Source organism: Daphnia carinata, chromosome 9, assembly GCF_022539665.2.
Source record: "Daphnia carinata strain CSIRO-1 chromosome 9, CSIRO_AGI_Dcar_HiC_V3, whole genome shotgun sequence".
Taxonomy (NCBI): Eukaryota; Metazoa; Arthropoda; class Branchiopoda; order Diplostraca; family Daphniidae; genus Daphnia; species Daphnia carinata.
Genome location: NC_081339.1, coordinates 1,033,658 through 1,059,050, shown reverse-complemented (window position 1 = coordinate 1,059,050; position 25,393 = coordinate 1,033,658). Strand labels below are relative to the sequence as shown.

General features: G+C 41.6%; 1 protein-coding gene and 1 long non-coding RNA gene across 2 annotated transcripts; both read right to left on the bottom strand.

Annotated features, from left to right (window-relative positions):
* Positions 1-1,129: 1,129 nt before the first annotated feature.
* On the bottom strand, positions 1,130-3,484 carry LOC130697299 (ribosome biogenesis protein NOP53-like). The gene is given in 5 exon segments (XM_059496731.1): positions 1,130-1,365; positions 1,441-1,620; positions 1,623-1,633; positions 1,702-2,247; positions 2,343-3,484. Coding segments are annotated over 4 exon segments (549 nt in total). The 5' UTR covers positions 1,884-2,247; positions 2,343-3,484; the 3' UTR covers positions 1,130-1,189.
* Positions 3,485-5,401: 1,917 nt separating this feature from the next.
* On the bottom strand, positions 5,402-13,454 carry LOC130697311 (uncharacterized). Its single transcript, XR_009002800.1, has 3 exons — positions 12,704-13,454; positions 7,426-7,652; positions 5,402-7,367 (listed from the first exon to the last, which is right to left on the bottom strand). It is a non-coding gene; the product is annotated as an uncharacterized LOC130697311 (long non-coding RNA).
* Between the last annotated feature and the right edge of the window lie 11,939 nt (positions 13,455-25,393).

The following is a 25,393-nucleotide window of genomic DNA, read 5'->3' as shown; positions in this document are numbered from 1 at the left end:
ATGAATTGCTATAAGAAACATCGTGTTAATGTAAGAAAGATATATCAAATATGAGATAGTGTACATGTCCATGTCGACATGTGTACATGCAACTATCACCTTTAATGATGGCGTGAGAAAATTATCATCATATTTTCATAAAATGAATTAATCCGATGTGGATCACATTGTTCATTTGTTATATTCGAAATTTTCGACGGTTCTCATCGGCTATGGGCATCCAACACACACTATCAATTGACGATCGAGCCGTCATAGCCATTTAGGCAATGGCACATGCACTAAACGGAGGGAGAATTCAGATGTTTAGTTACGTTTATTATTAATGTTCGTTGATTGCTGTTGTATGTTGTAATTTTTAATTAGAAGTAAAAAATGAGCTTTGTTCATTCGAAAACTGTCTAGGAAAATGTGAAATTTTTAAAACCAATTCTTCGATGATTTGCTTTTGTCGTAGATTATCCTGTACTGGCTTCAACAACACAGTTTACGGTAAAATTTCTTATTAATTTGGTTGAAGTTTAATTATTAATGAATGAATGTTCCTACAAAGTACTTGCGCCGTTGTCTAATACAGTGCTCAGGTCACACATGTAGGGGTTTCGTTGGTCCTTTATTAAGGAAATAACAAATCTTCATATTATTGAAAACGAGGATGGAAACAAGTGTGGTATTGACCAGCAGTAATCCGCATGTAGAGAAGATCTGTCCTTAAATGGAATTAGAATAAATTTCCGTCAGATGTTACGAAATACATATACATTTTCTTTGTTCACTTATTCAAACCCAAAATTTTATATTCCACAAACTTTTTTTGCTAATTATTCGACAGGGATGAGTTATCAAAGCGTTTCTCACCACTATCTCCCACGGCCATCGTAAAAAGTTGGACCATACATTTAAGTTAAAACACTATGGCCTCAACAGCCGCGTTAAAAGTATTACAATGACATAAGCAACGGCTGATGCCTGCCATATTATCGAACGCCAGTATTTACTTTACTACCGTGGTTGAATAAGATTTACTTTTACATTATGTAGTACGTGCAGAAAGACATGCAGGTATTCGGGAAACTCTGGCTATAATACATTTTGCACAAGAAAAAAAATAAGATAAAATGAATAGGCGTACGCGACATATTTTCTTTATTGAAATGGCGATCGTGTCCTTCATATTAAACGTGTCATCTCATTGTACGGGAGTTTTGTCCTTGTTACGATTGCCCACTTTAAGACCCTTAGGCTCAGAGTGGCTGCGTTTCGTAAAGACTTTATGCTTGTACTTGAACACGACCGTCTGTCGGATTCGCGGCTCAATTATGTTGCGTCGCTGCATAGACTTGTACCGATCGATCAAGACATGACCTGTATAAGGAAAGGTATTGTATATTAAAATAGAAGACATGCTTGCCATTTAATCATTAATTTTATAGACGATACCATCTGTCTTCAATCCACGTAAAGTGCCAGTAATCTCTTCGCTGAAGTTCACTTCAATTGGCGGGGGTTTGTACTTGTGTCGGCCCAGCATGGCTGGCTTAAACATTTTGGCCTCTTTCTCCTTCTTTCTTAATTCAATTCGCTTGGCAGTCAGCTCTTCAGACTTTCGAATTTCTCGGCAATTGACCTCAATCTAATGAGAAACGGATGAACAATAGGAAATGATATTCGTATTTAAACAGATGGACATATTCAAATTACCTGTCAAGTTCCAGTAAACGCTTTTTAGCTTCTTTCAGTTTCTTTCGCCGCATATCTTGCCATTTAAGGGCTTTGGCCCTGATTTTCTGTTCGCGAATCTTGGGTTTGGTTTGACGAACGCAAGGAACGTCTTCGTCCTCTTCTTTGGCTGGCTCTTCTCCATCGGCCAAACCTTGCGTCATTTCGGACCACCATTCTTCTTAGTATAACCAATCGCCCAAATATTTTTGCAAAAATTACTTCTTTTCTTTGTAGGGGAATCTTCTTTAGCATTGGTCCTAGCCTTCGCCGAGTTCTGATTTCTTCCTTCATCCCTTTAGTCTTGAGATTGTAAGCCTCTATCGATAAGGCTTGATGATCCTGGAAAGTTGGATTGTATGAAGTTCCCGGATGAGGATATTCCACTGGTTTAAGGCCTGTTGTTTTCAAGAACATAGTCTCTGGCGGCTGTAAATCCGTTTGCCAACTTTCTCCATTGTGTAATGTTTAACTGGTCTGACAAATCAAGTGCTGATGCTTCTTTATCCCCAATCACGAAACTGTCGCCTGAATATAACCCACAATTACAATTTGTTATTTACAAAATTATGTATGACATGCCAGCATCTCCCCGAAGATCCAAATCAAAAGTTGTACTCAACCTTTCTGGTTTCTTTATCTCTGCTAATGCCTCAACATTCTCCTGATGTTGCTTCACAAACTGCAGAAGGCGAGTAGGAATTTTACCTTTGGCTCTCCTTTCCTCCATTACTTTTCTGAGAAGTGGATCTCCTCTTTCTTCTGGAAGTCGAACACGATTTCTAATACAAAAAGGGATTGGTAAAAACAAAAATAGTCCACATTGTTTACCTAAAAAGTTTACACATAAGGTGAGTTAATGAAACAACAGGCATGTTGATGTTCAAACAAACCTCAACTAAGATAGAACTCACAAATTTTGCTTTCAAATTTGAACTGGTATTGGAATCAGACATCCACAGAGCTTTCCAACCAACAGGTTCAAGTGTTTGTTCAGCATAGTAAACTATAATTTGCTGTAGCTCCTGACCTTTAATAAAGTCATTCTCTAGGTCAAAACATCTTTTTAGGTCCTCTACTGTTTGTGCAGCGATCATACGGCAAGAATGCTGCTGTTTAGTCCCTGTCATGTCAACTGAAGGAAATTAACGGCACCGGTACCGTAGGCTGGCCACGCGCGGCGCTAGGCCCCACTTTCCACTGTTTTTTCCACACATTTCCATTCTGCATTCGTTACCAAACAGTGGAAAGTGGAGCTCGGTTTGGGGTATTACGCCCCTCTGGCAATGCAGTTTTAGGCGCTGGAGGTATTGCGCGCTGACAGGCCGTTATTATAGTAGGCCATGGGTTGATACCAGTTCATCGCGTTCCAGCATTTCAGATGAATCGGGTGGGCATTTATATAATGCGAACATTATCCCTTCGTTGTTTCAATGAGCTGTTTTTGTTTAGACATATGCTTTCGCATTTTGCGACTTTACCTGCAAGTCTGTCGTTATTTGTTGACGTGAAGGACTTTGAATGGTCTGAATCTTGCTAATGATTGTCGGTCGCACTATCGGTATAAATATGACGCATGTTAATTGTATTGATTAACGGAATGCTTTGGGAAGTCGATAGCACTACTGGATGTACCGGTGATGGGACGTAAATTTCGTACCACATCCACCAAACATTCAAATGGACTCTCCAAGCTTCACGTTGTGGGTCTATTTTAAATGAAATTTGAATGAGGCTGTTAGTATACGAGTTTACAGCAGGGCAATTCGGCAATCTCTCCCCCCTCTGTTATTAATTGTTTTCCAAATTTTGAAAAAAAAAATGATCTGAAACTGACGAAGGGATGAGAACGGTAATGTTGAGAAGGGAGTGAATATATTTGTAACATCATGTGCCCAGTGATTCGCATTTCATTTTCGTTTTCAGCATGTGGCGGTGCGTCGTTTTAAAACTTTCATAGCTTGTTTCGACAATACCCATCCATCAGTTGTTAACCGGAAACGCCTGATGGTGCAGCATATCTGGAATATTTTGCTTTATACTTGTGCATCTGGGATTCTCAACATTACCATTGATGATGAAGGGATGAACATGTAAATCATCGCAGCTGTGATGAAATTGTGATACATCCGCGCTCATATCTGATTACAGGTACTTTACTGATCAACGTATGTCTTTGCGTGTGTGTTTCTGTACACCAGAAAATGGTTATGATGACCTCCCCTTTTTTCGCCTTTTTGTGGAACACCATCCTCACCCTACGGGGTTGATCCCAGAAATGTATCATCAAATCATTAGTTTTCTTCCTACATATTGTCGCGTCGGAAATATTCGATTCGTCACCGCGGTAGCGACAACAGCGCTAGGATGGAAATCCCGCCCCAGTTATGGCCGGTGAGTATTGAGGCTACGAGCGCTAGATGGGTCGGCGGCGGCCCCAACTTTTATTCATGAGAAATGCTTTTATTTACTTTATTCCCCCCTATAAATGAAGTCAATGTCGTGTAATTCCTCTAACCCTGTAATCCCTCTACCCCGTAACACAAATATTAGATTTTAGACTTCTATTTTCCTGGCACACGAGCGCGATCGGGACGAGTCGCGACTTAAGGAGGGGGATGTCGCGTCGGAAATATTCGATTCGTCACCGCGGTAGCGACAACAGCGCTAGGATGGAAATCCCGCCCCAGTTATGGCCGTCCTTTGGAGCACCACCCTCGTCGCCGGATATAAAAGGGGCGACTTGGCACACCTGTGGGGGCTTTTTGATTAATTGGTTAGAGCAGTTAGTTTTGCAGTTGTGTTATGGAACCTTGTGGTGAAATACACATTATCTTTTAATCTGAAGCACGACGTCTCTATCTTGGTAAAGATCCATGGCCGTGACATGGTGGAGATGCAGGGTACCACCTGTTAGGCTGAGTAAGGTAAGCGCAATTGTTGTTCTTTTCGCACGGGTCTTGGGAAGTTTTTGAATAAGGGACTTGGAGGCAGGTGCTGTTTAGGGGTCCTTGGGAAGTGTGACCGGCCGGCTAGAAAGTGCCTTAAATTGCCGTGGTACAGGACCACAGACCTGGCCGATTTCCTTGATTCGCTGTTAGGTTGAGACCCGTCCGAGTAAGTTGTGGAAAGCGCGTAGTGAAAGCCCGACAGGCCTACCATTGGGTGGGGGAGAGAGACGTAGCTCGGTGGATGAGTACGGATCCGCCTAGGCAGAGCAGGCGTTTACGAGGGTTAGCCGCGTCCCCGATAAGCGAGGAAGGACAGCGCAACGTTGGTCTTGACGGAAGTCAGGCGGAATCTCTAAAGAGAGTTACAGAAGTAGGGGCACGGACTGCCAAAGCGATCGGCCATACCTTTCCGAGAAGAGGAATCGTATCACTGAACCCGATCGGAAAGTCGAACGCGAGGACAAGTTCCTCAGAAGTAGGGGCACAGACTGCCAAAGCGATCGGCCATACCTTTCCGCGAAGAGGAATCGTATCACTGAACCCGATCGGAAAGTCGAACGCGAGGACAAGTTCCTCAGAAGTAGGGGCACAGACTGCCAAAGCGATCGGCCATACCTTTCCGAGAAGAGGAATCGTATCACTGAACCCGATCGGAAAGTCGAACGCGAGGACAAATTCCTCTTGTAGGTATCGGAAGTTTGATCAGGAAGCAAGATCGAGAGATAGCGGTGTAGGAGAACAAACGTGTATTGATCCGAGGGAGCAACGGAAGATAGCCGAAAAGCAAGGAACCTTTTAACGAGTGCGCAAGGGAAGGAAGAGATAAGGGGTTAGACGATTTTTCTGGAGCTTTACCGCTCGTTATAGCACCAACGCTTGAAATGGCCCAACGTGCGGAATTTAGAGGAAATGATGGACCTCCCGCCCGTGTACCTGCACAGGCAGGAGGAGCCGCTCAGCGTGCACCGGCTCATCCATCGCAGTATCGTGAAGTACCAGTTTTCCGCGGAGGACCAGACGATGACGCCGCTGAATGGATAGAACGTTTCGAGAGGACCGCCAATTTTAATGGATGGGGTCCCGCTGAGAAAGCGGAATACTTTGGATTATTCGTAGAAGGCACAGCAAAGGATTGGCTAGCTTGTCAAATAGGACAGGTGGTCTGGGACGATGTTGCTCCGCGTGAAGCCGCGCCTGGGAGGGAGGCCGAAACCGGGATAAGGGGCCTACGAACGCGATTTTTAGAAACATTTCGCTCGGAGGATTTCGACCGCTATCATAAAGCTAGGCTACGTAATCGGAAGCAGGAGGCTTCGGAAACGGTCGTAGGATATTTCTATGACGTGCTCAATCAGTGCCGTAGGCTGAACCCTATGATGTCTGAAGCGAAGAAAATAGATTATCTTTTGCGTGGGCTTAATCAGCCTTTGAAGCGAGAAATGACAATTAAACAGCCCCGGACGACAGATGAATTTTTTAGAGCATTAAAAATTTATACTAGGGCATATGAGGATTCAGAGAAGCCGCATCAGGTAGTTAATTTTATGGGACAAGCGAAGGAACCTATTCCAGCCAAGCGAGTCACGTATGCTGACTACGAAGAAAGGCGAACTCCGTTGAAACAAAAAGCCTACGAGTCCGACGCAAAGCGAGACAGCACGCGCCCAGGGTCGCATGACGAGTTAAAAAATTTAATACGCGATATGGCAGCTCGGATAGAAGAGCTGGAACGAGGGACTAAACAATTATGCCTGGGAGGGGAGAATACTTCTCGAACAGTAGACGGAAAACCAATCTGCTACCGATGTGGACGCTCCGGTCATATTGCTCGTTTTTGCGAGACCAACTCGGGTAATACGAGACCACGATCACCAACACCCGATCGGGAAGGAAGAGAGGACGAAAGGGGACCAAACGGACGTGATGGAAGCCGGCGAGAACGTGAGGACATGAGAAGAGACTGAATAGCGTGGTTGGAAAAGGACACTAACTGGCCACGCCATCTCTTGGTCGGCCGGTGAGTATTGAGGCTACGAGCGCTAGATGGGTCGGCGGCGGCCCCAACTTTTATTCATGAGAAATGCTTTTATTTACTTTATTCCCCCCTATAAATGAAGTCAATGTCGTGTAATTCCTCTAACCCTGTAATCCCTCTACCCCGTAACACAAATATTAGATTTTAGACTTCTATTTTCCTGGCACACGAGCGCGATCGGGACGAGTCGCGACTTAAGGAGGGGGATGTCGCGTCGGAAATATTCGATTCGTCACCGCGGTAGCGACAACAGCGCTAGGATGGAAATCCCGCCCCAGTTATGGCCGTCCTTTGGAGCACCACCCTCGTCGCCGGATATAAAAGGGGCGACTTGGCACACCTGTGGGGGCTTTTTGATTAATTGGTTAGAGCAGTTAGTTTTGCAGTTGTGTTATGGAACCTTGTGGTGAAATACACATTATCTTTTAATCTGAAGCACGACGTCTCTATCTTGGTAAAGATCCATGGCCGTGACAATATCGTTCCCCAACTCTCTCTCTCTCTCTCCCTCTCTCCCTTATTTTATTCTTTTCTCTGTTTCTTATTTTGAGAACACAGTTGATGAGCCTTACGGATGAAGAGCGGAAAAGAGTAGCAAATTTTGCCTATTTTTCTTTTTTATTTTCTCGCGTTTGCCTTCTTGTTATTACTCCGGAGAAGCTCTGAAAAAACAAAACATGTGTTACGCGTGACGTCATTAGCTCTATTTCTTTTCTTTACCTCCAGATGAGAAGCGGAGAAAGTCAGAAGAAGAGCCTTATGGTTTATGTATATGTATAACAGAGTGCGCTCTGCATTTATCAGCAGCCGCATCACGCTAGCACACAAAGAAAGAAAGAAGAAAAAAAAAAACACGCTTTCACGCGCAGGCAAATGCGTAGCTGTCGGATATTGCTGTTTGATAACGACCCATTGCAATAGTGTCCAGGTTGGCAAGGATAGGCGACCTAAAAAAAAAATTTATATAGTAGGTTATATGTACATAGGCTGCCCTTATAAAAAATAACAATCATAAAAATAAAAATAAACGAACGGATCTAACGAGCTGAATCGTGACCGGTAAAATGACTTTATTTTCCAATCAATTGCTTTTCTCCCGTTCCTATCCGATTAAAATGAATTCGAACTAACTAACATCAACCCTACATCTAGAGCCTCGACCGCTGGCTCGATGTAGAGCTACGTGACTCACTATTTTTATCACGAACATTCTTTTTATTTTTCTCTTATTCGTAATGCTTCGACGCAGTTTATATGTTTGTCTGTATACAAATGGCACAGTGTGAGTGCGGCTATAGGCAGACGCAGCTAACAGACGGTGCATGAATTAAAAAAAAACGTCTTGCATCGAAATGCAGTCATTCGTGACAGACAAACAATAAAAACCGGCCTGTCATTAAAGTGGATTGAAACAGAAAAAGAAAAAAAAAAGAAAAAAAAGGGGGAAAGGGCGGAGGGTATGCAACGAGCAAAAGTTTGTACGAGGAAATCGTGCCGGAATTGTTGATTCACCACCTTCCAATTAACTTTGATCGCCATTAAAATGAAATGGTCTTCCCTGCCGTTTTTTGTTGCCTCTCTTTCGTCTGCTCGCCGCACGTTTTGCATAGGCTTCGAGAAATGTGCAGGAAAATAAAGAAACAAACGAAAATTCAAAGAATCGTCAATCGGAGTCATTGATCGTATCGAAAAGTTTTCGAACCAACGACGTGCAGCTCAAAGACTACAGAGAGTGAATTTGTTTTCTTGAAGAAAGAGAAGAAAAACAAAACAAGGTGCGTTAGGCAGGACGTTGGCAATAGCCACCAGAGGCGTCTATTTGTCTAGCTTTTGCCATTGTTGTTGTTGTGTTTAAAATACATTTCGAATGAACGAAACGGCCGACAGATGAAGCGAAGGGGTCGTTTATTTATTTTGTTTGTTTTTTTCAAGTTAAAAAAAAAAAAAACGAATTCTAGGTGGCTGAAACGGTTGTTGGACTAAAACATCTGAGGAAGGAGGGATCGTATGGGAGCGGCATTTCCCGAACCAACAGCAGGTCCGGAATGGTTTTTGCTTGTTAGCCATGACGTCATCTTGATGCACCCGCAGATTGTCATTGATAAGAAATAAAACAAAGAACAAATCTCTTGCGGTTTTTTTGTTTTTGTTTTTTAAGCGATGAAAAAGCCTGAAAGGAAAAACGAAGTTACCTTTGAAAAATGGTACAAGAAGGAGATGCCGATTGTGGTTAAAATAAAATTGTGTTACTAAACCGCCAACTCAACTCGCTTTTGCGTTCAATCGATGGGACCTACTAGGATTCGCCAATTTATGTCATGTAAAGAAATAAACGCGCAAAGTTACACCCCACAAAAGCAAATGAAAATAACTTCTCTTGTCGAATGACTAGCAATTTGTTGCTGTTGTCCTTTTGTGTCTATTTTCCCAATATGTAGATGCTTCTCTCGCTCTGTTAAGCTTGTTGCTGTTTATATTTGTCTGTATCAAAATATATTTATTCATTTTTTTTATTTCTTTTAATCTTGATCACGATTTTTACTCGGCGATCCGGTTGTCCCGGCTAGAAATTTCAAAACACAAAACAAACCCTGGAAACTTGTAGTTATTATCAAATAAATAAAACAAAAGGAAAACAAATCAAAAGAACGAAAGAAAAATAAATCAGACCAGCCTTTTGTTTCTCATTCTCTCGCGTGTACCTGCGTGTGTGTGTGTGTGTGTACGCATTTATTTATTTTATTTTCGAGTTCCGAAGACGCAACGGACGCAAGATGAATAACGTTAAAACCTTGAAAACAAAAACACAAAATAAAAACATTTGGAAACAGGTTTCCTTTTTCTTGTTTCTCTCCCACTCCTCCCATAAGTGACCACTCCTCCCAGTCCTACCATAAGTGTAGCAGAACTACGCGGGATATGTGTGTGTGTGTGCGGTGACTGCGCGATGCGAATGCACTTTTCCCCAACTGGTTGTGATCTCATTCATTACGTGCATTACGCATCGCATTTGATGTCTGCGATAGAACGGAGCAACCCAGATTTCTCTCCAACTATTAAACTTGCGAGTAGCAAATCCCTCAACTCGCTAATCTTCTCTCTTTCTACTTTGCATAAGTCGTTTGCATTTTGCTCTTGATTTCAACTTGCATTTTCCTTGCAATGTTTTGCCATTTTCCCACTCTCTCTCACTCATTTTCTCACATTTTTAATTTTGTGTTCCAAAATGTAAAAAAAACCATTATTATTACTATTAACTGTTAGCTTTTCATTTTGAACTGCATTTTGCAGCAATGATAATTATAGCAATAATTGTTTGTTTTAGGTATAACAATATGTTTGAGTAATATAAAGTTGTTATTTTGTATTATTTTCACACCGCAACAAACAATAACGACTTTATATTACTCAAATATATTATTTATACCTAAAACAAGCAATCATTCTAATTGTTATTAGAACGGTTTTAGCAATATAAAGTTGTTATTGTTTGTTGCTGTGTGAAAATAATACACAACAATGACTGTATATTACTCAAACATATTATTTATACCTAAAACATTTAATTTAAATATATAATTTAAATTTTTAAATACCGACTGGCGCTTAATGGATCTCAGATTAAAAGAGTTAGATTATTCCAAAAAAGAAAGAAAAGGGTTTTCGCTTTTAGAAAGAGGGAAGGTCAGTCAACAACACGAGAAATAATAAAAAGACTTATTACCGGAAACGTGAGAACGTCTACGACCGTGGTGGCCCCCAAAGAAAAATGGCTGACTAGTCATTTGAATATGTGAAGAAGAAAAAAGAAAAACCCAATGGGATTTTTAAAAAAATATATTTCTCCATCATCCCTCGACAGGCCAGTGGTACCTCTCAAGCTGTAAAACATCAAACGAAGAAGGAAAAAAAAAAGCGGGTCTCTTGAGTTTCTCTCCCTCCTCCTAGCTGCTACTTCCTGCCCTATTAATACACGCCCTTACCACCAAACGCCGCAAAAAAGAGCCAAACAAATGCAAACAAAAAGCTCCCAACTAATTTCTACACGATCCCCCTCAACAGAATTTCAAAAATTAACCCTGTTCAATTCCACAAAAATGTTATTCTCCTCTCGAATGAATAAAACAAAAATTCCGATGGGGATAAAAATCAGATTATGTTACAGACACACCGGGTATTTTCTTCTTCATCGCATTGGAACAATCGAGTTGTACTACGCACGTTCATCAAGTTTTCTTTCTCCTTTTCTACATAAACAAAAAAATGTACTGGAGGAGAGCTAGTTGCTATGACGTGTCAAGGTACTGATTTCTCTTTGCCACACATTCCCCATATTTTTTTTTCAAGAATTTATTTTTTTTTTGACTGGGCAAAAGATGAAGGGAGAAAGAAAACGAAATCAAAAGAGAAAAGACGGAGCGGCGCGCGCGCGCGGTACAAGAGAAGACGAAGATGGATTAGGATTTCTTCCCTCTAGTTTTTTTTTTCGGTTACTGACGTTCCTCTTTTTTTCCTACCCTCGGTCGGCAAAGTCTGTCCTACACCTCCCCCCTATTCTTCTTTTAAAGTGGAATCTAATTCTCTTGCCTAGGGACATACTGCGGGTGCATTTCGGCCAGCTGAAATGACCCGCAGTCTGAACCCAAACTTCTTCTCATTGTTAAAAGACCTTTGCGGATTTAAACTAAGAATTTTGCCCAGCTCAAAAAAGGCCAATTTCATTAAAAAACATAAAAGAAGTTTAGGAGGGGAACTCGTTACACCAAGAGCAGAGAGAACAGAAGCGAACGAGTCCTTAATGAACGTGAACAGAAAATCAGCTATTACAACCGTCAACATTTAGCTCTTGGTATAGGAGAGAACAATGAATTACACAACTCGTCTGTTTAAAGAATTCAAAAAGAAAATTTAAAATATTCAAAAAAGAAACGATCCCAACTCCCTCGCCTGAATAGATTTCAAAAATCACGGGGCCATAAAGAGAGGGAGAACTAATCAGACAAGTCTGGTGATAATAAGCGGAGCACATGTCCCGATGGCGTTTCAGAAAAAGGGGATTCTTTTTTATTTTTTGTTCTTAAAAAGACAACGGCCTCTTTCTTTTTGGGGAGGAAAAAGAAAACTATTTAAAAAAACAAAAGGAAAAAAGAGTGTCAGTTGATGTCGAAGTGACTTTGATTTACGAGGATGAACTGGGAAAGCGGGACGATGTTCGGACCTTTCCAATCGAGGCCGCCGACTCGTCATTGGATTTTTTTCTTATTGAAAAAAAAGGAAAAGAATAAGAACTAGGATGGCCTGTAAATCTATAACTGTTGTGGCACAAACGACCCAATCCCTTTTTATATTATTCCACGCACTCTTCTTCTATTTGGGAGGGGGAGAAAATGAGTTTTTTTTTCAGAGGAGAGAACTACCTGGATTTTCTTATGCAACACATTCCCTCGTAATTTCAACTCTCCCAATGTTACACTTTGATTTTTAAAAATTAAACACAGACAAACTGTCACGCGGTTTTGCAATTTCACGGTTTTAACATTGTGGACAAACATAAACAAGGAGAATGAAACGAAACAATAAAAGATTCATGTTGTCCATTTTGGTGGCGACATTCTTCCCACCCAATGTCTGCAAAAAAATGGCGGATTGTCTCCCTTCCCCCCTACTGGTTCGCAATGGCTACCCGACGCGGAGTTGGACAGAAATGATGAAAATTGGACGTAGATAGCAACAGCATTTTTTTTTTGTTCTCTTTCAAAACTAAATATCACAAAAGGTGATCATAACAAGGCTACAAAAACTAGTCGTTGCAATCCATCACACATAGTTTTTGAGCTTTGAAAATTCTTTTACACGTTTTTTTTTTGTGCGTTTCACTTAGAATTTTTGTTGGGAAATTTCTCGAGCTTGTCAGTTGGCCGTAAAATGGCCAACTCTCTCTCAAACATTGAAACGACAATGAAGTAGTGGGGGAAAAAGAAGAATTCAAGTGACTCACCTCGTAATCAAAATCAGATCGAGCTGCTCTGGTTGTTCTTATTTCTTCGTAACTGCGTCGTTGTGATTGAAATCTTTTTAAAGATTGGTAGCCCGTGACGGACAACTGATGAGGAAAATTCCAATTGCAGCAAAAAAAAAAAACTAACAAGAGATTCGACACCGATGTTAATCCGATCTGTCGATAAAGGCGACTCACCAATTTGGCGCCCAGCAGACGAAAAGCAAGCGAGACACGAGGCGATTGAAATCGATCAAAAGAAATCGAATTAGAAAAAAAACGATAAAAAGACCTTGAGGTTTTTTTTGTGTTTAAAAAAATTTGACGTTTTTTCTGTAATGTTTATTTTTGTTTTTATGTGATTGATTATTTTGTAGAACTGAAAGCGTATGGAGAGGGCCAATAGGTTCACACTTGACCAAGTTAGTCTTTCTCACGTCGTGTTCTGGAATCAGTCATTCAATCACTTTTAATTGATAGTCGGGGATCACTAGGATAAGCTCTGCGTTTCAAATCTTTATCTTTTCTTTTCTCTATGCATGGCAGCCGCAATTCCCCCTTTTTTCACATTGGCAGGTTTCACTCACGAGAAAAAAACAAACACACGAAACACTGGCACAACTCAACACAAACTGGCAGAGTATTTGAAAATAATCGTCTGCTATTGGCCTCAAAAAATCCGAGTTTCAATAACCTGGTGAAACGAATAACAGTAACAGAGAGGAAAAGAAACGTAGTGAACAGCTCGACTGCTGCCCGTCTACTGACGGCTTTGGCTGCTGGAATGGCTGAGTTAAAAGAGGCCCCAGTGTGTGTGTGTGTGTGTCTGTTCTGTATGCGCTTACACACAACACACAGTGAAAGGAGAAGCCTCTTCCTTCGTCAATGACCTGCAGCCATGGGGCCTGCCCTCGTAAAAAAAAATATAATAATAATCTAGAAACATAAAACAATAATAATAATCAAAGAAATATATCGTACTGGTTGACTTTGGGATAGTGGGCACAATTCATCGAAGATAAAACCTAAGCGGCCAGAAACGATGTGACATCGAGTGAGGGAATCCTATATAGAAAGGAAGATCAAAAGTATTATTCGATATCGATTGCAAGCGAGTTCGACGACCATCATATTGCATGCGCAGTTTCTTTCTCATTTCTTTTCATTTGTTATGGGCCTACATGTCAAACGTCCACCCGCCTAACTCGCATTGGATGATGTGCACACGAACAATATGAGGAGTCTGAAGAAACTACCAGCAGAACGAGTTCGATTGGGCTACTCGAAAAGTCAGACACGACTATACACAACATGAAAGGAAATAAAACAATACGAAGAAAAGGGGGGAAAGAGAGGAGGACAAACAACAAACAAAACAGGCAACCGAAAATAGTCGGCGTTGGTCCATGTTTTGGTCATTGGGCTCTTGTCCAAAACAACGTATATGGCTCGGACGTCTTTAAGTTTACACGCAGCAATATAAATGATAGGCCAAATAAAAAAATAAATATTAAAACGAGCGCGTTGTGTATAAAGGAGCAAGAAGAAAATAAACGAACGAAAAACATGACTGACAGAACCAGTATAAAAACTGTCGGATCGCAGTAGATTTAAGACGTCAGATGGGATACATGTAAACGTCCACATGCTGCACAGGAAAAGTTTTATTTCCCTCTTATCAGGTAGACATAGGCAGGTAACGCTAGGTTTACTTTAATGTCGGCTTCAAGTTTTGCGGCTTCTTCATGCGATTTGAGCATTTCGTTTTTCATTTCGTGTTGGGAGAAAGGAAAAATAAGGAAAGGCCCGATCGATGATAGATATTGCGCAACATCAAACAGGAATGGCAGACAAGCGAAGGAGAGAAGGATAAAGAGTTGTTTGATTGTTCTTGTGTTTCTTCTTTTTCTTTCGGCTGCTATGGACTATACGTGAGATTTTGGGGATGTAATCGACAAAGGCTCCCCTTGGCTTTTTGGTCCGTGCTGCTGTCCGTGGGCCCGCGGTGATCAACTACCTCATCTACCCATTAAACGCAAAGCGGCTACAGTATTGGAATGATCTTCATTTGTTTTCATTGCCGAATCGAGGGAAAAGAAACAATATAATACTAGAATGAGCCATTGAAGCCAAAATGCATTCATTAGGTGAGTAGATTTCTATGTGGACGTTGAGAGCACAAGACATCGTAGCTGATTAATGATGCTCTCCCCTCTTCTTCTAGTTGCCACCCTATTCTTTTCTATTGTTCCATCGCAGCGGCGATCGAGATGGAACATACAGCAATCGAGCTAAGAGAAAAAAAGAGGGGAAAAGGTGTTGCCTTCGACGAAACAATAGCATGGATTATAAGCGCACGCGTAGACTGAAAAATAAGGGTAGAAAAGACATTCATCACCCAGACCCAATATTTCGCCTTCAAGGGGGGTCATGAAAAATAGGGATCCATAGAATAAAGCTGAGTCTGTGCCGCAATGTATTCTAACCCCTCACCATCAGCCACACTTGCTGCTCTTTTATGTCCGTCGTGACGGTCGCAAAGGCTAACTGGACTTTGATTGCATTTTAGGAACTTTTCCCTTCTATCCTTTCATTTCGTTTCCCCCTTAGTCAGGTAGACGTTTGCCCCAAGTCTTAACAGACCAACAGGTGTATACGTGTTTTTTCTATTGTTATGCTGATATTCTGTAAAGTGTAATGTCGCCCCCATTGCCAAGGCCCACCGCAAGACACCATTATTCTCTTTGTTGTGTGGTTGTGGGTTAGGGGGTTAGTTGGGTGGTGAGGGAATGTTCAAGAAAGAGAAAATGCTTGAGGAAGATGGATAAAAGAAACAAAACATCATGAGGTAAAAAGACGCAGGAAAATAGTCAAAAGAATGTTATTGCTTTCTGGTGGGGTGTTGATGGCCTCGCCTCCCATTTTTTCTTTTCTTTCTTCCTCCCTCGCTTTGACACACTGACACTCCGATGGCCCTTCCACCAGACCAACTTTACCTCGATTCGATCTGCTGTTGATCCGGGTCTCTGCCAGGGCGTTCTGACGATGCGCTGTCGGAGCTCGCACGGCACAATTTCTTCTCACCCAACTTGGGGTTCGTGTCGTTCACGTTCAGTTGCGTCTTGGTTCTCCTCTGGTGCTAAGACAGGGGAGGGAAAAGGGGGAAATTTTCTTGTATGTAGTCTCCCAAAACCTGAAGGAAACCATATTGGTTGGAAGCGGTTTTCTTCCCTTATATGAAAGAAAACCTTTCCGCACCGAGTCCCTTTTCTGCTTCTTACATTCACCCTTCATCTCAGACAAGTTAGTAGAAGAAGAAGAAAGAAAAAGGCTTTCTTTTTTTTGCAGGAACGTTGATGGGTCGACGGGGTGTCCGGCCCCCGCTATTTAGCACTGACAACAGGGCAACGGACCTCCAACTGTTTTCGGTCCATCCACTTTGCTTCTCTCTCTCTCCATCCCCGTGCCAAAAAGGAAAAAGAAATAAGGGAAGGCATACCCAACACGGTTGAGCTCTTCCGCAAGAAAATCTCCGCTCATCGGATGTTGTTCTACATCAACTTGACTTCCCTCATCTCGTATGCTCCGGTTCCTTTCTCCACTCTCCGTGCCCAGTTGCTCCTGTAGCAAATGAGGCAAGTGCATCGGCTCGTGTCTTGACAGTAACCCCTCGTCTTTGTGGTCGATGTACTTCTATGTTGACTTCTTTCTTTCTTTTTTTTTCGTTTATTATTCGCTTCCGTTTATGGAAAATGTTTTATTCCGTTCCAGCATCGAGTCGCTCTTTGGAGAAGAATCATGTCAGCTTATACGACTAGTTGATTGAAGTAAAAATCATTCAACGTGGTATTGAAAAAAACAGAACGGAATATAGAAAGAAGACATTTGCATAGATTCTCTCTTTATATAAGCCGTTGGGTTCTCATCCTGAACTTGAATCTTTTTGAGTTTGCCGCTGATGGGTTGCGCGTGCGCCTTCGCGTGTCGATCACCGCGTGCGTGTAGTTTCCTTTAAAAAAAATAACATGGACTATGCCTTGTGTGTGCCTGCATATATCTATTAATCAGCTGCGTGTGTAAATCACAAGTCATTCATTTCAAGAGGCAACAGTGTAAGCGGGGTGAAAGAAATCCAGCTGTAGGCGTTCGTGCTGACACACGCAAGAGCCATACTAATATAGAATATTACCCCACCGATATTTTTTACATAAAAATTTTGTATTTTAACTTTGACTCGCTCGTACATTATTAATGCAACAAGAAAAGAAAAATTAAGGGGGGGGGGGGAATGGAGGTAATCTTTCGCTTATTCCATTCGCATGTCCATCAACCGAGAACGTAAAGCTTCAAATAGTCAGCACCTGTAAACCATCCGAGATTTTCCGAAAACAAAAGAGAAACACTGACTGGGAGCATTCAAGATGTGTAATAAAGAAAGAATTAGTTCCACACGTTGAAGACATTTTGCTTTGAAGGAAAACAGCCACACCATCGGTGTTATAACTAAAAGCGCAGCCGATGTTGTTATGTATGCGCCAACACGTTGGGGGTTATTCGACGTTCCATAGATTGTAATGAAATCCAGTAGTTTCGGGTTGGTAGGCCCCGTTCGTCGAGAACTGCTGACACGATGTGCTACATTGTTTTTATTTAACCCCGTCATCGTAAATTACAGCTGGGCTAAAGACAAAATTCAATCCCATATTTAAAAGAATTGGGAATAAATTCCATTACAATATATCTGTGTTATTTTTAGACGATTGAAAAGTAGGACAAAAAGCAAAGAACAAAAATGCAAAGACTTGAAAGCAATCGACCACTGGTGTTAATGACGTGTCTTCACAAAACATGAAATACCTTGACTATAATCGGCACAGCGGCTGAAAACATTTGGCACACACGCAGACGTAAGAAAACTGCGCATCTAGCACTAAAATTCCGACATGCAAAAATGTTTTTAGCGATCAAATGCGAAATCAAAACGCGTACACGACAAACGCCTTTCTATAGTTGATCAATTTCCGTGTGTAATGCAAGAACACAGCAGCCAGGCAACACCAATCTGAAACATGTGGAAGATAATGGGAGAAAAGTGGGACAGATTGACACGAGTTACATGGAACAGCAGTGCTGGGACGAACGCGGCATGACGCTATAATAGATAATAGCGAAAACATTTGTCAACGTCTCATAACGCCTATAAAGTAAGAGAAGATTGAAATAAGAAGAGAGGCACAGTGCTGTGTAATTGTACGGTCATGTGAAGGAGAGAATGAGAAGCCAAGAAGAACGATTTTCTTTTCTTTTTGTTATTCTGGACAAAGTTCCAAACAAGGAGACAGTGAAGCAGGAGCTGGACAACTCGGCTACCGGCCCAGTCAGGGCAGTTTCAAAGTCATTCATCACTGTTTTCTAGTGTGCTGCCGCTCTTACTTCTTTTTTTTCTTGTACAAAACATTGAAAAGAAAAGGAGATCTAAAGGGCGGGATGTTAGAAGTGAATTCATTTTGAAACGTGGAAAGTGCATCGAGAAAAAAACTTGTCCGGTTTCCAAAAAAGGACGGACGACAAGTCTAAACAACAAGAAAGAAAGAAAGAAAGAAAAAATGAGCAACTTTAAATAAAGAAAAATAGAAAAGGACAAGGAGAAGAAAACAAAGAATTTCATGTGGCCAGTTGACATATGGTTCGAAGAAACAAGTTCCAGCAGAAAAGAGACGGGTCAAAAGATGCTTCTCTTTCTTTTTCCCTACTAAATCACAGGTAAATCTTTTGTTTGGTCATGGGCTTACTACTGTTTGTGTGTGCGTATATGTTGTCTGTCTGTATAGCCTCCAACAGTTTATCTTCATCTTGTTTCTACTGTCTTGTTACTCGTGTGACACGGGCTGCTCTTCGCCAAACTGGGCATTCGTTTTGACTTGCGTGATGGGGTCGTGGCGTTCTTTGGCCAGCTGTCGCAGTTGCTACTGTTGCGAAAACGTTCAGGTGTACCGTCTGAAAATGCAGAGTGATGGGACTCCCATTCTTTCGGCTCTTTCCCACAGCCGCAATACGCATAGAGGCGAACTAAAATCAACATTTACTTTCTGTCGTCATTGTCCATCAGGTGAGAGGTTCCAAGTTAACTCGTCCTAAGTCGTATAAATTTACAAGTAAGCACGTCTCATGGTCTCATACCTCGCATTCTTTGAAGATTACCCACTAAGATAAACATTGACCTACAAATGCGTGTGCCTCTCTTCTCTTTTTCTTACAAATAACACGCCCGATTTTGTTTTCTCTAGTCCTCTACCCAAAACCGAGAATTCTTGTGTCCATCAAAGCGACTTGGAAATATCTCAATAGTCGCAGGTTTATTCTCTAGGCGATAAACGTCAGAATGTGAGGCGTTTCAAATGTGACGTTTCCATCATCGTGAGAAATGCGGATCAGGGCCTTACTGTTGTCGCCTTTTTTTTCTCTTTTGACGATTGGGAACACGGGGGGAGGGTGAAAAACCGTGGGATCGACGACCCCACCCCGTGTCTTTTGTTGGCGATGAAATGGGAAGTTCAATCAGAAACTATTGACAGTTTCCACACAGAGCAGAGAAAAAAGGCATTGACTTTGATTCGCGTTACGTCACAATGGCCGACGCCGCACACGACGGTCGCACGCTCCAACGCCACACAGTCGCATATTGAAAAGAAACCGATCCGAAACTAAATGAGTTTTGGTTGTTATCAATTTATGCAGCATTCGCCCGTCGCTCACTCTAATAACACAGAATAATAATAGAAAGGAAAAGAAAAAATAAGAGTTGAAAAAAAAGTGAATAGATTGAATCTACGGTAGTTGCATAAAAGGGAGGAAAGAGGAGGGAGAAATGTCGGTGGTGGAAAGCAAAACAAGCGGACCGTGACTATACAGGGACAGCGTTCGGCACTCCACTGCAGCGCGTGTTGTAGAGAGTGAAGCCGCTCATTTCAGTGGACGTGAAAGGACGCGGAAACGAGAAGAGAATGCGACCCAAAGGAACGAGACGGAACTTGATGACTGTCCAGTCTCGTCCACCTTCGAACCGGCAGAGTTCGAAATGAGACTTGGTACGTTCAATAAACATCGATTAGACATTAGAGGGTTATCGCTTGTATAGGAAATACGATATTGAAATGCCATGGCCGTTTGTGCTGTGCGTTGTGTTTGCGTGGGGCCGTTTCATCGCAACCGCATCGCGTTGTGTTCAGATATGAAGCCGCTTCTTCTTCTTCTTTGTTCCATTCAAATGCGCCATGTTTTCCTCGTTGTATCTCTTTGATCTTTTTAACTTCGTCCCTTTTTTTTTCTTTCCTCTGATGGTGCATTTTGATATCATCAAAGGGTTGCGCGTTGCTCCGGCAGCTACGATCTCGACTCGAGTTGATTTCGCTGTCTAATCTGGGCAGACCCCAACACACACACAAAAAAGGGAAGTCTACACAACAACAAGCAAACGAAGATATAGGACGCACCACCCAAGGACGACCGCCCTCTTTGAATTAATATTCATTACTGCCGTGTTTTCAGTTCCGGACGCACTTTGAAGTAACTAGGCAGTAGGTGAGCGTAGACGCAGAACGTATCGCCGTCCAAGTGTTTCACAATGGCGGTGTTTTCGTTGGTCATATCAACGTAACGGCCATCGTTGTGGTGGTGCCAGGAAACATAAAATATCTGTCGGTGCGTTTTTCGTTTTTATTTATAAAACAGAAAAAGTTGCAGGCCGATGGAATTTACCACGAAAAAAGGGGCCGACTGAAAATAAATGCGCGTCCCTAATAAAAAACGAGGCTCTCGCCTTCTAATTGGAATCGGTTTCATAAAGAACAAAAGTTTGTGTCTAACGCGTGAAGGTCCAGCGGCGAGATGAGCGTGAATGAAGATAATCACTGGACACATTCCGCGTGATACGCGTTTAGCGATTGTGGTGAGAAGGAAACCTGTGTCGGTTCGTTCTGCTACTGGAACACTGGCGACGGATAAGAAGACGATCGTTGTACAGAAGATTCTTATGTTCAACGACTTGTTTAGCGTTCACCCCTTTTGTTTTGTTCATATTTGTCGATTGCCCGTCTGGAATGTTGTTGTGTTTTTCAAAGAGAGAAAACACAGCCGAAATGGCCCTAAATATTCTTTCGACATGTGTGGTCGTCTTATGGCCGTCGTATCAACCCAAAAAGGGTTTCACTCATTTCTTTCTTTTCTTTTGTGGCCGCTTTACCTTCCCCATTTTTGTATTCTGCCCGATATGCAATAGAGGATGTTGTAACGCGGCGTGAAGCGTGAAGAAAAGAAGGAAGAAGAATCCCGGCACATCAACGGCAGCAGCCGCCAAGGTGTCTGGAACTTCGACGCTGTGCCATTAAAAGCAACCAAGAGGTAGAAAACAGGAGGAAGGAATGAAAAGAAATGAAAGAAAAGACAAAGAAGCTCCACCGTGCGTCTGCATGATGAACTGTTGCCTCATTTTTTAGCAGCTTGAACCTCACAAGGTTTTGGAACAAAACAAGAATCAAAACGAATCGCTGCACGTCAGTGGCAATCCGTTGGCTGTCCGGTTCGGTTAACGCAGTTCAAACTGAAGCGCGTCTTCACGTTCTGACGATCTTCTGCCATGACGTTGAATGAGTGAACCCGACAACGGAGCCAGACGGACTTTACACGCGCGTATAACGCAACATAAACCATCGACTCTCGTTAAGCTGAATGCATACACACCTCACCGCAGGTGCCACTGTTGTTGGCCGGTGCCATACCGACGCCATCCAGGCTCCTTTTTTTATCTTACATTCACCTTGTTGTCGGTGCTTTTTTTTACCGTCATTGTTAACGGACTGTGACAATTTCTCGCGAACGTTAGTTGATAACGATGGCGCCTTATTTGCATGGGCGAAACGGGCGAAACGAAACACGTCAGTCACCTGTTACTCGCCAATTTGGGTCGGTGCAAATCATAAAACGATGACGAAGAAATCGTGTTAAGTCATTACGAATCCTTGGCCGTCTTAACGTCTCCCTATGTTTTCCATACTCCCCCACCAGACGAGTGTCTAGTCGGCGTGTTACAATACAATTTATTTCGTTGTTTTGACGTGAGTACACGCCATACCCGAGTCGTTAACATCAGCTAAGTTCTGTTCTCCGAACAGAGAGAAGAGAGGAATAATAAAGAAAAGAAAGAACAACTTATCCCTTAATGTTTGTTCTTCCGTTGAACGTGTAAAGTTACGAGGTATAAGAGCAAACCGGCGGAAATCCTGTTGCCTAAATTGATCTGATTTATAATAGTTGACTGAATACATATTTAGTAATGACGTGCAGTGCTACAGTACAATATACACGTAGAAGTTGTACGTTCAGCCATGAATTTAATGGAGTGCCAAGTTTTTTTTTTGTTTTTTTTTTCATTCCATCAAATATTACCAGCGAAGGGGCACATGAACATAACTGTACAGATGGAATGTTGACGGCCGCCACATATGCTCCATGATTTATTCATGACAACCACAATCGTATGGGATATACACCAGTACGTCTTCGCGCTACTACGTATGTAGACTGAAGCACCGCTTGTCATCACGGAGCTTGCACATAATAAAAACTATCCAAAATCCCGAAAAACTTGAAACGAATCCAGGTGTCTTCCGGTCCGGACATTGAGCCATGGTGAAAATGAAATAAAAGGAAGAGCTTCCGTTTAAATAAAGATACGCTGTAGGCGTATATAAATTTCTTTCAATTGTATTTCATCAATCGAATTTCATGGCGTTTCCTTTTAAAGATTTATTACGTTCACGTACAGGGGTAACTTAATATCAATTTCTTTTTCCATTTGAACTCACATTTAATTCAGGACGTCTTATGCAAAGCAGTTCGTGGCAGTCCCTACGATACAGCACAAGTTTAATTCTTTTAGAAAGAATAAACGAAATAAAAGAATTCCCTTTCTTGGTTGAGGGGGCAGCTACTTGTCATTCCAAAGTTTCATCCAGATGATCCCGGTTGTTTGTTACTTGATGAAATGGAAAAGAAAAACAAAAGAAAAACCTTATTTCTGTTTCATTTCGCCCTCCATTATCCCCAGTGTCTCGACGATGCTTATCAACTGAGGGATACAAATGGACGGCTTCTGCAAGGTACACACATATTCGTCTACATATAAAGTCCAGTGTGGAGCCTTATATTAAATTCTAACTTGCAAGTCAGTATATATACAGAGCTGAATAAAAATTGGCCCCTTTAGAAGAACTTTGCACCTGCGCCACTGTCTCTTCTATCTATTTTCATGTATATCTACATAAGCCAAAGAAGGATTTATATCTAATATGGACTCGGCAACAGCGGCAAACTACGAAAGAAAAAGATTTCCTTCTTTTTTCTGTGTCTTTTTTTTTTCTGTTCCATGTCGTCAACTGACTTGTATTGACTTGAAAAAATCCATCGCTAACTCAATGTTGTCAGTGCTTTCTTTCATATATTTTTTGTTTTGTTCTTGGCCTTTTTTCTTTTAATTCGTGACTGGTGACAGGCCAAAACGGCCAGGACGACAGCCAAGGGACATAAAGCTCAAGCCAAAATGTTTTTTTCCAGCTTCCAGAAAACATGGAATATATTTCGAGGATGTATTCGAACAAGAGGACGAAAAAAACAAACCAATTTTCAACATCTAGCGTTGATTAAAGCCATGTCAAATGGGGCAGCTGAGTACGTGCGGAAGAGCTCCAACATTGAAAGAGCATTTTTTATTTTAAAGGTTTCTAACTTCCAGATCCGATCGGAAGCACCTGGATATTACTCAACAGCCATCGCGTAAAGGTTATCTATAAAATGTGAATAGCAGAACGTACTGTTATACAATAGCGGACGGGTGGAATGTATAAAGACCTAGTAATAATACAAAATTCTTTTTTCCCCCCTTCGCAAACGGTGGCCTTTTTATTATCGATAAACCTTTCTCTTTATTCTAATCCGATTTCTATTTTTTTTCTTTTCACCTTGCAATCCAACTGTATACACACGTATAGCGCAAGGCCTGATGCAATACACTTGAACAGGAGGAGCGCCAGCAGGCCTTTTGTTGGTCCCGTTTAACGAACGACCATTATCAACAATTGTGAATGGAATAACACAGCTGGCCAAAAGATAATATTCCTCTCGTTTTTTTTGTGTGTGCTTAAATACGCCATCAAAATTTACTATTGATGGGCAAGGGTTTTTTTCTTTTTCATTCTTCGTGTTTTATTATGAAACGATTCTCATTCAATTGAAAACTTTTCTTTAAAAAAAATTATGTTTCCCGAGCTTTGTCATCTTGAATTCAATAAAACGATACGAAGAAATACTTTCTCGAGAATATTCTTCTTTATTTATTTAGGGATAACTCAATGACACGTTTAACATCTTCATTTTTCTTACGAAAGAAAAATCCACAAAAGAATTAACATAAACATAAGGAAAAATGGGGAAAACACGATTATTAATCATTTTTGCACCGTCTTGATACACACCCACCGACAACAACAAAAAATGTCTAGCCATTACGTTCTAATGGCTATGATGCGACACTTAATTGCCTTAAAACAACTCTGATTGCTGGCCATCAGCGAGACTCCTCCACAACACCCAAAATTAGAAAGCGGACGTATATACCATTTTTTTTTTGTTCCTTCCCTTTTCTTAATAGAAGACGTCACAATGATGAATGGACTTTTCTAATTTAAAAAAAAAAGGCACGAACATAATAACATTGAACACACAAAAGACGGGCCCTCCTTTTTGGCCGATGCGGATGGAAAAATAAACGAAACAAAAGAAAGAAAAGGAGATTTCGATTGAAGGTTTGATACAAAAGGGAAAGATGCCGCGCCCTCATCGCTGTCGGAGCAAGAATAGGTTCATTTCGGTTCATTATAATAAAAGATCCCGCGTGTGTGTCGGCAGCACGTGTGACGAGCCCCTCTCGATACAACGTTCTTGCGCTCCTCCGTATATTATCACTCCATCTGCTGTCATTCAAAAATATCTTGGACTATTTAAGGACCGAAGGGGCTTTACAAAGGGAGATCGTCGGTAACAGCGGCTGAAGAAAATAAGAGCGGCAGCAGCTCTCGTCTCATTAGGTGCATGCAGTAGTCACTTCTTTTGATGCTTATTAAATGATTTTTGGGGCCCGTCAGTTGGGCCCTTCTGTTGCCCACTTTCATCTCTTATTCTCATCATTGGAGATGAAAAACACTGCGACCTTTCCCTGTCAGTTGATTAACGTGGGAATAAGGCAATTCTACTTTGCCAGCGTGTCACGCGAATATGCATTCGTGACTAGTAAATCTAATTCTTTGACGTTTGGATGCAAAACATTCTGCGTGTTTCTTTTTTTTAAAGCTTGTCAGTTTTGGCGGTTCGTTTTGAGTGTCATTGTTGTACGCGATTCGATCGTATCAGATGCCGACGTCGACACGATAAGTTACGATAGAGAAATTGAAATCTGGCGGCTGTCCTGACTTTTTTCGGTGTTTAATGTCTTCAGGTACAGACAATAGCAAAATAACTTAACCAGTAGGTAGCTACGCTGCCATTATTTTTATAGCAGCGTTCCCACGCAATTGTTGGCCATATTGTACCCGAAGAAAACATTGTACAGAATGAGACAGCTGACACTGGCTATCTTGA